Source organism: Dasypus novemcinctus, chromosome 20, assembly GCF_030445035.2.
Source record: "Dasypus novemcinctus isolate mDasNov1 chromosome 20, mDasNov1.1.hap2, whole genome shotgun sequence".
NCBI lineage: Eukaryota > Metazoa > Chordata > Mammalia > Cingulata > Dasypodidae > Dasypus > Dasypus novemcinctus.
This window is the reverse complement of record NC_080692.1, coordinates 18,651,705-18,664,193: the sequence shown is the minus strand read 5'-3', so window position 1 is coordinate 18,664,193 and position 12,489 is coordinate 18,651,705. Positions and strand designations below refer to the sequence as shown.

General features: G+C 39.0%; 1 protein-coding gene across 4 annotated transcripts in view; it reads left to right on the top strand.

Moving 5' to 3' along the window:
• Nucleotides 1-12,489, top strand: part of ADIPOR2 (adiponectin receptor 2) — a 105,478-nt gene that overhangs the window by 88,917 nt on the left and 4,072 nt on the right. For all 4 annotated transcript variants that reach the window (XM_004457664.5, XM_058282511.2, XM_004457662.3 and 1 more), the window contains exons 4-7: nucleotides 4,264-4,435; nucleotides 7,971-8,157; nucleotides 8,400-8,587; nucleotides 11,489-11,682. In XM_004457664.5, coding sequence (XP_004457721.1) covers nucleotides 4,264-4,435; nucleotides 7,971-8,157; nucleotides 8,400-8,587; nucleotides 11,489-11,682 — 741 coding nt within the window. The remainder of the gene's footprint in view (nucleotides 1-4,263; nucleotides 4,436-7,970; nucleotides 8,158-8,399; nucleotides 8,588-11,488; nucleotides 11,683-12,489) is intronic.

Sequence of the window (12,489 nt, the reverse complement as noted above, 5' to 3'; positions counted from 1 at the left end):
TTACTGATTTCCAGCTTCATTCCGTTTGATCAGAGAAAAGTGTTTTATATAATTTCAATCTTTTAAAATTTATTGAGATTTTCTTGTGACCCAACATACCGTCTACCTTGGAGAATGATCCATGAGTACTTGAAAAGAATGTATATCCTGCTGTTGGGGTGCAGTGCTCTATAGATGCCTCTTAGGTCTAGTTCATTTATCATATTATTCAAGCTATCTGTTTATTTATCCTCTCTGTCCAGATGTTCTGTCCAGTATTGAGAGTGGTGTTTTGAAGTCTCCAGCTATTCTCATAGCGATATCTCTTTCACCCTTCATCTTTGCCAGTGTGTGCCTCATGTATTTTGGGGCACTCAGGCTAGGTGCATAAATATTTAGGACAGTTTTTTCTTTTTGGTGAATTGACCCTTTTTATTAATATATAATGACCTTCTTCATCCTTTTTAAGAGGTTTGCATTTAAAATTTATTTTGTCCAATATTAGTATTGCTACTCCAGCTCTTTTTGACTACTTTTTGCATGGAATAACTTTTTCCAACCTTTCACTTTTAACCTGGTTGTGTCCTTATATTTGAGGTGAGTCTCTTGTAGACAAGGTATAGATGGTTCCTATTTTTTTATCCATTCTATCAGTCTGTCTTTTGATTGGGGAGTTTAAGCCATTAACACTCAGTGTTACTACTGGGAAGGCATTATTTACTTCATCCATTTTGTCCTTTGGCTTTCTGTTGTTATATCATACTATTGTCTTTTTACCCTTTAATTTACCCTTCCTAATAATCTTCATTTCTACACTCTTCTTCAAGTCTCTTGCTCTTGTTTTTTCCTTGGCTGCAGCACTCTTTTTAGTATCTCTTGTGAGTCTGGTCTTTTGGTAACATATTCTGTCAGTTTTAGTTTGTCTGTGAAGACTTTGAACTCACCCTAATTATTGAAGGACAGCTTTGCCGGATACAGAATTATTGGCTGGCAGTTTTTCTCTTTCAGTACCTTAAATACATCATATCACTTTCTTCTCTCCTTCATGGTTTCTGATGTGAGGCCAGCATTTAATCTTATCGAGGCTCTCTTGTATGTGATGCTTTGCTTTTCTCTTAACTGCTTTCAGAATCCTCTCTTTATCTCTGGTATTTCTTATTCTGAATAGTAGGTATCTCAGGATAGGTCTCTTCTGATTTATTTTGTTTGGGGTTTGTTGTCCTTCTGGGATATAGGTATTTATGTCTTTCAAAAGGGTAGGGAAGTTTTCATCATTATTTTCTCAAATATTCTTTGTGCCCCTTTTCTGTTCTCTCTTCCTTCTAGGATGCTGATAATGCATATGTTTGTGTGTTTCATGTTGTCATTCAATTTCCTGAGACCATGTTCCATTTTTTCCATTCTCTTCTCCTATCTTTTCCAGTTCAGATGATCTGTCTTCATAATCACTAATTCTATCTTTGAGCAATCCAAATCTTCTCTTATGTACCTTTAATGTATTTTTAATATCATCCATCATGTCTCTCATTCCCATAAGGTCTGTTAGTTTTCTTTGCTGACTTTCACATTATTCTTTATGCTCACCTAGTGTCTTCTGAATATCCTTTATATCTCTTTAGTTATATTTCTTTTAATTGTCTAAATTGATTTAGGAGAGTTATGTGATTATCATTTTTAATTGTCTTAAATTCTGTATCTCTTCAGGGTGTTTGATTTGTTCCTTTGCCTGAGCCATTTCTTCCTGTTTTCTAGTATGGCTTATTTTTTGCTGATGTCTAAGCATCTGAATATGTCGCTGAATTTACAATGATGGCCAATTTCTCTCTTTTGTCTATTTTTTTTTTCCACAGCTCTTCTTTGATAATTGGTTGAGCTTATTCTAAGTCTTTAAAAATGCCTAGCTTAAGTTATCAAAATTGTGCTAGGGACTCAATAATGGGGCACAGATTTTCTCTCAGGAGTTAGGGTACAGAGAGTTTCCAAAGCAGTTTTTGTCATGGACTTTCCAGACCAGCCAGCAGATGGTGCTCGTTGGCACATGTTTCCACAGGGAGGAAATCTTTTTCCCATGTTTTGGTCTGGCCAGAGCTGATACTAAGAATGGACTCTGCTGGCCACATTCACTGTAAAAAAGTCCCCCAACTCCCTCTCCCTTTTCCCTTATAACAGCTGACAGGAAGGAAAATGTCTGTTCTCCTCTCAGTGAGCTCCAGTGAGTCAGGTGTTTTACCCCAGCTTAGTTCTTGGGTGTTGGGAAGGAGAACCCTTCTCAGCTGCCATAGGGGTGGGTAATTCACGGTTTGTTCTTTCAGGTACTTCATCTCTGTCCGTCACCCTCCTGGGAGCTGTGAAGCACTGTCTTGGTCTGCTCATCCCCAAAGCAGATTCCTTAGACAGCTTTGGCTCTTCTCCATTGTTTCTTTGAGAAAATTGAGCCCTGCCTGCCTAACCAGACACTGTCTTCACACAGTTCCCACAATAGCACTTTTGACATATGCACAGCAGAGCTGTTTGTACCTTGTGAACTGCTTTAAGGATGTAAGAATTGTGTTTCTATTTTTGTCTCCCTCTTAGAAAATACTCTATCACAATACAGAGTAGCAGCATTTTGTAAGGTTAAATCTCAGTGATACTGATATTTCCCAAGTTCAAATTGGGTACAGAAATTCAGTATTTTTGTCTCTCTTTCTCTTCAGAAAGGCTACTGGAAGATCTCATACAGTTGTGTTTACAAATGACAGTAGACATTCAAAATCTAGATTAGTCTTTTGGCATTATCTTATTATTATATATTAGGAGCAAGCATGGAATGATCACAGTTAGCCACAGTAACCATAAACTTCAGATGTTGACTTGGAATGTGTACGAGAGACAGGATGTTTTGATAGGGCTTCAGGAGTGCCATGTCTGTTTTTAAATTGATATTCCTCAACTTCATTAGGAAGTGGAGGGAATACTACACAGATAATCAGTTCTTTTTATAAATGTCTATAAGGAAGAATTATGGAGAGCAGTGTAGGAAAATGTGGGGAGAAATGAAATGGGCACAGGAGCTGGTGAATAGTAGCACTCTTTCTATAAGAGTAGAGAGGGAGCCAAGTGTTTGGTTTCACCCTGTTGTTTTGTAACAAGACCCCTTGCGGGATACACGTGGGGGCTCAGTGCCTGAAGCCGAAGCTTGCTGATTTAGAGCCTGGATTCTTGCTTTAATAGGGTACAAGACTAAAAGAACTGCTGAGCCCACATTATTAACTGGAAGACAGATCATGTGCCTGACATTTTCCCTCACATCTTCTGGCTAGCAGAATCAAGTTAGCTTAGGATTAAGTGATCCTTTGGTGTAAGCTCTCTGAGCTGAGAGACAATAAAAAAGAAAAGCAGAGTGCAGAGTTCAATAAACTTTTTAAGGAGGGGTATAGCAATCCCATGATCCCTTTTCTTTTATAGTCCGGTAGGTTGGTAGATCAGGGACAAAGAGGAAAAGGTAGAAAAGATGGTTACTGGTTGAGTTTCTCTCCACCATAGGAAGGGTGGCCCAGGCACTAACCTGCAGGCAGATGATTGCCCCTGGGAGTGATTGGGATTACATATACCACCCTGGGGTGAATTCCGCGGGCTTGCTAGTTCATTTATGAAGTGCCTTGTGTCATCTCATTTAATCTTCATGACTTTTTTATGAAGTTATTGAAGCACTAGTATCAAGGAAATTGAGGCTTGGAGACTGTGATTAAGCAAAGCTCATACAGCTAGTTAATGGAGGGCCCCAAGATTTTCTGACTCCTGAATTCTTCCTGTGTTACTGTGGTGGGAAGAGAGGAAGGGGGAGGAAGAGATTTTTAGCACAAGGCACACTTTTGTGTAATTCTGTATAGTTCTTTCCCCACAACCAGGAGTATTAAATATAAAAAATGGTCCTCTTTGACAGCACAGGGTAAAGTGAAGTCTGCTATGGAGGATGAAGGAGAGGTCCATATAGGTAGAACCTGCCAGACTGAAGTGAAGCCTACAACCACTTTTTTAGAGCATGTTCTGTATGTTTGTTTGTTTACTCTGTCCTTTTCAAAAAAAAAAAACAAAACCCTAATTAAAAAATTTTTTTCATCAGTATGTTTTTAAGAACACAGAATATATAGTGTTATATTTTTGAATGCATTTGCCTTTTAAAAATAAATTATTTTTCATGTTATAAAACTGTGTGGTATAAAAGACAGTAGTTTGGGACCAGTATTGCTAAATTGTCAGTTAAAACCACAAAGGCTTTTGATAATATTCTTCTTTTTTCAGGTATGGGAAGGTAGATGGCGAGTTATCCCTCACGATGTGCTTCCAGACTGGCTCAAGGATAACGACTTCCTTTTACATGGACATCGGCCCCCTATGCCTTCTTTCCGGGCCTGTTTTAAGAGCATATTCAGAATACACACAGAGACAGGCAACATTTGGACACATCTTTTAGGCATGTAATATCATTTGTGTAATGAATGGTGCTTCATTTTTTTCCTTTTTATTTTCATGTATCTGAGGGAAAGGACAGAATTTTAAAACTGTATTTGGGATTTCCCACTGCGCTTTCTGAATCTCTGATAGAAATTCCCATTGGTCTACTCTGTGGTTACCCTAGTTTGCACTGTGATTTTTTTTTTTAGGAGGTATTAGGGATTGAACCTCGGACCCTCATACATGGGAAGCAGGTGCTCAAACACCTGAACTGCCCTGCTCCCCTGCACTGATTTTATTGCAGCTAAGTCATATTTTTCCCGACTGGAGAAAAGGAACCAGTATCCTTGGGCCAGGACAAGGAAAAGATCCTATGTATAAAAATATGTTATCTTTTAATGAGCATAAAGTCATTACTTGGAATATTCATGGTTAAATTTCCATTTCACTTGAAGTAGAATATGATCTTTAATGTTTTTTTCTCTATTGTGGTTAGAAATTACAGTATAAAAATAGGGCATTACAAAGAATACAGTGGGGAAAGAGAATAGTCTTTTCAACAAATGGTTCTGGGACAGCTGGATGCCTATATGCAAAAGAGTGAATTTAGACCCCTACCTCACACGCATATACAAAGATTAATTCAAAATGGGTCAAAGACCTAAATATCAGAGCTAAAACTATAAAACTCTTAGAAAAACAAATATATAAATATATATAAAAACATATATATATATAAATTTTTGTGACCTTGGATTAGGTTACAGTTTCTTAGCTGTAGCACCTAAAGCACAACTAACCAAAGGAAAAGTATATAAATTGAACTTAATCAAAATAAAAAACTTTTATGTTAAAGGATACCATTAAGAAAGTAAAAAGACATCCCACAGAGTGGAGGAAAATATTTGCAAATTATATATCTGATAAAGGTCTAGTATTCATTCAGAATATATAAAAACTCGTAAAATTCAACAATAAAAAGACAAATAACACTATCAAAGAATGGGCAAGGAGTGGGTGTGGCTCAGTGGTTGACTGCCTCCTTCACATCTATGAGGTCTGGAGCTCAATCCCCAGTACCTCCTAAAAAAAAAAAAGAATGGGCAAAAGATCTGAACAGATGTTTTTCTAAAGAAGATCTGCAAATGGCCAATAAATAGGAAAAGATGTGCTTCTTCATAAGTCATTTAGGGAAATGAGAAAAAACCACAGTGGTAGACCATTTTATACAAACTAGGGTGACTTTAATATTAAAATAAAAAAGGAAAATAACAGGTGTTGGTGAGGTTGGAAACTGGAACCCTGGTACATTGCTGGTGGAAATGTAAAATGGTACAGCTGCTGTGAACAATAATAGTTCCTCAAAAACTTAAACATAATATTAAAGTTTATCATATAACCCAGCAGTTCTATACTTAAGATTATACTCAGGAGAATTAAAAACGTACATTCAGGGAACAGACTTGGCCCAGTGGTTAGGGTACCCGTCTACCACATGGAGGTCCGCGGTCCAAACTCCGGGCCTCCTTGACCCGTGTGGAGATGGCCCATGCCCAGTGATGATACGCGCAAGGAGTGCTGTGCCACGCAGGGGTGTTCCCCATGTAGGGGAGCCCCACATGCAAGGAGTGCGCCCCATAAGGAGAGCCGACCAGTGTGAAAGAAAGTGCAGCCTGCCCAAGAATGGCGCCGCACACATGGAGAGCTGACACAGCAAGATGACGCAACAACAACAACAAAAAGAAACACAGATTCCCGTGCCGCAACAACAACAAAAAGAAACAGATTCCCATGCTGCTGACAACAACAGAAGCGGACAAAGAAGAACACACGGCAAAATAGACACAGAGAACAGACAACTAGGGCAGGGGGAGAGGGGAGAGAAAAAAATAAATCTTTTAAAAAAACAAACAAAAAAAAACCCCACGTACATTTACACCAAAATATATGTGGTAAACTCATGCAGTGGACTATTATTCAGCCATAAAAAGAAATTGAATGCTGATACCTTCTACCAGAATGATGAACCTTGAAAACATTATGCTGTGTGAAAGAAACCAGGCAAAAAGACCACATATTACATGATTCTGTTTATATGGAATGTCCAGAATGGGCATATCCTTGGTGACAGAAAGTAGATTAGTGGTTGCCGGGGGCTGGAGGGGTGGGGAATGGGGAGTAACTGCTAATGGGTATGGGGTGTCTTTTTGGGTTGTTGAAAGTATTCTAGAATTAGTAGTGGTGAAGGTTGCACAACTTTGTGAATATAGTATGTAGTTTCTGACCTGACCCCATTTGTCTTGCATTTCTTATCACTCATCTGATTTCCACTGTGGCCCTGTTTTCCTGCCTGCTAGTATAGTGACAGTAGAATAGAGAAGTCACTTTTGTTGCTGACTTGTAACTGAAGGGTTTTATTAAGTGGATAAAACAGACTCACTTAGCAAATAAATGTTTAACTTCTTAATTTCTTTACCTTCCTTGTGTTAAATGGTCCTGCCCTAAGCATTAAGAACATGGTATCTTACCGTGGAGAAGATTATTTAAGAACTGGATAGGAAATGATTTGAAGTTGTTTTTTCTTTCCCATAGATATCCCCCCACCCCACCCCATGGCTCCCTCATCTGTTTTGCTCATTGTGTGTGCTCATTGTCTGCTTGTTGTTTTTTGTTTTGTTTTGTGTTTTTTGCTCATTGTCTGCTCTTTTTTTTTCTTCTCTTTGTCTGCTGGTTGTCTGTTTTTCCTTCAGGAGGCGCTAGGACCTCTGAACCAGGACCTCCCCTATGGGAGGCAAGTGCTCAACTACCTGAGCCACATCTGCTCCCTCCTCATTTGCGTGTTTTTTTGCTCATTGCCTGCTTGTTGTTTTGCTCATTGTCTTGCTTATTGTCTTTGCTTGATGTCTGCTCCTTGTTTGTTTGTCTTCTTTAGGAGGCACCAGAACTGAACCCTGGACTTCCCATGTGGAAGGTGGGCGCTCAGCTGCTGAGCCACATCCGCTCCCTCTGAATAGTGTTTTGTTTTGTTTTTAAATAGTTTTTAATAGGTCTTAACTCTTCAATCTCTTGGGCCAGCTGATGAGGATCAGAGAAGCATAGTGCTCCTTGACAGCTGTTGGTGGAGGAAAGATGTATTTCTTCACAAGGTTTTGGGGGTATTGAAATTCATCACAAAGCAAAAGCAAAGTGTACCTTTGAAAGCTGGCCAGTGGCCAAAAACTTTATAAATGAAATTTCATACTAGATCTAGAGGTAGCAGTGGACTCATTCAGCCTTCTAAGAAGTAGCAGCACTGTCTGGTTCCTTTTAGGATTCTGCTCTTAAATGAATAGGTTGCTATATTCTTTATACTCAGTTTATGTATCTAGACTGGTACCAGCAATGTTGAGGTAAACCAAAATTTTGGGTTAGCTTCAGTTGTTTGGAAAACTTATTCTCATGTAACTTATGATTGTATTATCTCCATGATTGCAAAGAATTGAAAACAATCAATACAAAATACTGTCTCTTCAAAAGGATGATCTTTTATCTCTCTCCTGTACTCCTTTTCCTAGGTTGTGTATTTTTCCTGTGCCTGGGGATCTTTTATATGTTTCGCCCCAATATCTCCTTTGTGGCCCCCCTGCAAGAGAAGGTGGTCTTTGGATTATTCTTCTTGGGGGCCATTCTCTGCCTTTCTTTTTCATGGCTCTTCCACACAGTCTACTGCCACTCAGAAGGGGTCTCCCGGCTCTTCTCTAAGTAAGTATCTATAAAGTCCATATTTTGATCAATGGTTTATACTCAGTGGGTTGGCAGAATACTTGATACCATCTGAGGGGAAGATATATATGTATCTTTTAAATTAAAGCAAGTGATCTGGTTTGTCTCTTAGCTATTACTGATACATGTTTATTGATGAGCTCATGTCTTAGGTGATTAATTGGAACCTATAATGGACAGTAATTTTTCACATTAACTGAATTTTTTTCCCTCTCTCCTAGACTGGATTATTCTGGTATTGCTCTTCTGATTATGGGAAGTTTTGTTCCTTGGCTCTATTATTCTTTCTACTGTAATCCACAACCTTGCTTCATCTACTTGATTGTCATCTGTGTGCTGGGCATTGCAGCCATTATTGTCTCCCAGTGGGACATGTTTGCCACGCCTCAGTATCGGGGGGTAAGAGCAGGTAAGAGCGTATGTAGGTTTTACACTGGACATTCATTTATTCGTCAGTAATTTATTAAAGGCCTACATTTAGCAAAGCATCAGGCTATGTACTTGTGGCTCCCCTTCTTGATGGACTTGTTATTTTTTTTTCTTTTTTCTTTTTTCTTTTTTCTTTTTTTCATTCCAATAAGCAATGTATAAGAATGCCCATTTCCCCACAGTGGGCCAATCAAGTATGTTATCAGTGAGAAATGGTATCTCACTGAATTTTTTTTTTTTTTTAGATTTATTTCTCTCCCTCCCCCCCCGCCCCAGTTGTCTGCTGTCTGTGTCCATTCGCTGTGTGTTCTTCTGTGACTGCTTCTATCCTTATCAGTGGCACCGGGAATCTGTGTTTCTTTTTGTTGCGTCATCTTGTTGTGTCAGCTCTCCATGCATGTGGTGCCATTCCTGGGCAGGCTGCACTTTCTTTCGCGCTGGGCGGCTCTCCTTACGGGGCGCACTCCTTGCGCGTGGGGCTCCCCTATGCTGGGGACACCCCTGCATGGCAGGGCACTCCTTGCGCGCATCAGCACTGCGCATGGGCCAGCTGCACACGGGTCAAGGAGGCCCGTGGTTTGAACCTTGGACCTCCCATGTGGTAGGCTGACGCCCTATCCGTTGGGACAAGTCTGCTTCCCTGGAGGGATTTTTTAATGTTACCATTTTTGTTAGCTGCCTTAAAGCATTAGGGTTGAGGGGTGGTGGTGAGCTGTCTTACACAATTTGGCTATATTTTGGGGAGCATAATTCACTTGAATTTATGGTCATACATTCTCCGTAAGATGGTGGCTAAGTAACTTTTGTAAAATAAACTGATTTCTTTTACTCTTCCTTTCACTTTTTTTGGTAGTAATTAGTTCTTTTTAGTTGTTATTTTTTTTACCTGGTTTTATATTATTTTAAAATGTGTAATCTGCTTGTCTAAGATTCCACCACATACTCATTGTATTCTACTGAAGTAGGTGCCATACTTCTAAAAGGGTAAAGAGACTTTTTGTATTTAGGAAGATTCCTTTTTAGCCAGAAATCATATAGAAAGCCAAAAGCTCCTTGGCAGAGCTTTGGCAAAGGATTCAAAGTTGTCAGAGATTTATTTTGCCTCTCTTTGTCTGGGGGCTCCTTGTTGGCAGAGCTCTGTCATAAACTTTCTACCCCCACTGTCAAGTCCGGTGCCTGATTAGAATGAACAGCAGTATTAAAAGGAGTATTTTTCCTTTCAATTAAAAAAAAAAACGAACAAAACTATTTAGTATTTTGATCCAAGCTTTAGTTTATCTGCCATTATCTAGAAGATGAGAAGTAGAATTAACTTTATTTTAGTGACCACTGTCATGACACTCTGCCTTTTCCTTTTTTCTAAGTGTTCATACAGGCAGGTGAACAGGGTTGGTGTTAGTAGTGCTTAGCTGTAGCCTTAAGTCTCTCTGAGCACATGAGATAAGAATTTCTTTGCTGAGTAGAGCAGAGCATACAATTTATATACATCAGAAGAACCAAGTTCCTAAACCTTTGACTTAAAAGAATGATAGGCAAGACAAGACTACATTAGCAGCCTTTACTTTGCATGTTGAAGAAAAGAACAAGTGGAAGAACAGGATCATGAAAATTTTGCTTTAGAGCAGAGCAGAGTTAGGAAAGATCTTTTATTTAGGCTTCTCTGCTTTTGCAAGATCAGCATTGCCATTTCCCACTTCTCTTTTAGATGCCCTTTTATTTATGAGTCCGCATGACTATATTTGTTCATATATATATTGCATACTAGCAGTTTATTTAGTAATATCCAAAGCAAGTAATAAGCCGCTTGTCTGTTGAGAAAGCATCCCAAATGGCAGCTTGTTTTGCAAGAGTATTCTTAACTCTACATCAAAATACAGGAACACTTACTGGCTGCTCTGAGGAGTTCCTCTTTGCTTTGGTTGACATACAGGTTTCAAAATTTTTAGATCGTTGGCCTTCAAACTTTTTTTGATCATGACATTTTCTATTACAACCCTAAACGTGTGTATGTACATAAATTCATATACATAAAAACTACAAAAGTTTTTACGAAATAGTGACTACTTGTGACCCAACCTGATAATTTCTATTTTATTCTATTTTATTACCAAAAAATCTGCTTGAGATTCACTTAGTTGATCTTACAACATAGGTCATATCTGGAAGTTTGAAAAACCCTGTTTCAGATGCCTTTGAAGGCCATAGGCCTGTGGGCAAGTGGTTCTGACGTACTGCTGTACTAAATACTGTACCCAGCAGCTGCTTTGGACTTGGGAAAAGACACTGCATGCTTTTTGTTCTCTCTCATCTTATTCAGTACAATATCTACCTCCACTCCAAAGTTAGGTCAGTTGCTTAAAGCATTTAAATGATTATTTTAAGTACCCAGGTATAGGCCATAAACTTAGATTACTATTACATTTATGGCATCAACTCCCCAGATTATCTGATCATTGTGTCCCACCCTCCCACGTCCCTGCCCAGCCCCCAGCCCTCCCAGCAGTTTGCTTCAAAGAGAGGATAAAGTATGGAAAATTACTTTGTGTTGTAATCTGTGTCTGTAAAGAGGCAGCATTAGGGGAGACTTAAACAATCTCCTGGCTCTGTCCTTTCCTAAATCAATAGCAACTCCCTTGAGAACTGCTGACTTGTTAAGTTAAGCCTCTCAGCGGGAGGCTCCCTGCATTTGTAGAACATATTTTCTGTCCTCTGTGCCCCGGAGTTTGAAGAACCTACTTTTTGTTTCAGGTAGGAACCTAATACTGCATCCTACTTTAAAATATTCAGTTTACGGAGTTAATGGATCTATGCCATAATATTGACTTATCCTTCCTTATTTCTCTTCTGTGCTTTTACTTTGTTCTCTTCTGGTGATCCCTAGGAGTGTTTTTGGGCCTAGGCCTGAGTGGAATCATTCCTACCTTCCACTATGTCATCTCAGAAGGATTCCTGAAGGCTGCCACCATCGGGCAGATAGGCTGGTTGATGCTGATGGCCAGCCTCTACATCACAGGAGCCGCCCTGTACGCTGCCCGGATCCCTGAACGCTTCTTTCCTGGCAAGTGTGATATCTGGGTAAGTATGATCAGGGGCTAATAAGAGTGTGCACATAACTGTTAGTGCATTATTGACAGACTTGAAAATTATGTAATTGAAAAAGTTTTAGATTCAAAGTTGGAGACTTGTATTCTAGTCCTAACTCTCGTCCCTAATTAGCTCTTTTCTCTGAACAATATGTAAACTAATAATTGGCCTTTATTGAGCATTTAGTGCCAGGCACAGTACTGAGCACTCTCCTCGGATTCCCTCTAATACCTGAGCCCTACCAGAGATGGTGACTGTTAATACCTTCATTTGACAGAGGCTTATGGAGGTTAGATTACTTGGCCAAGAGCATCCAGTATTAACGGGTAGAACTGAAATTTGTATCAGGTCAGTGTAATAGCAATTTACTACACTAATACTGGCAAATCTTCATTAATGAAACAAGAGTTTCATTATGGACCAGATTTTTACCAAAGTCCTTTTTGGGACCAGATTATTTATTTTTACCAAGGTCCTTTTTTGGTTCCAAAATTCACTGATTTGTAATGAAAGATTGAGTGTGGTAAATGTGTTTTTGGTTGGAAGAAGAAGAGTTTAACCAGATTATGGTTAATATAAAGAGAAAGCCAAAGAAAATCTAGGGGAATGATGTAAAATCCTGTAACTGAAGAGATCATGAGACATTTTCAACAGTAGACGATTGGAATATTATTTAATGTGAAATCTGACCTTTTGAATTCTATTCCTAAATCCATTGCTAATTAATATAGACTTAGTTGATCATCTGATCTCTTTGAAATCTAGTTTAGCTATTTGTAAAATGAAGATAATGCTGGA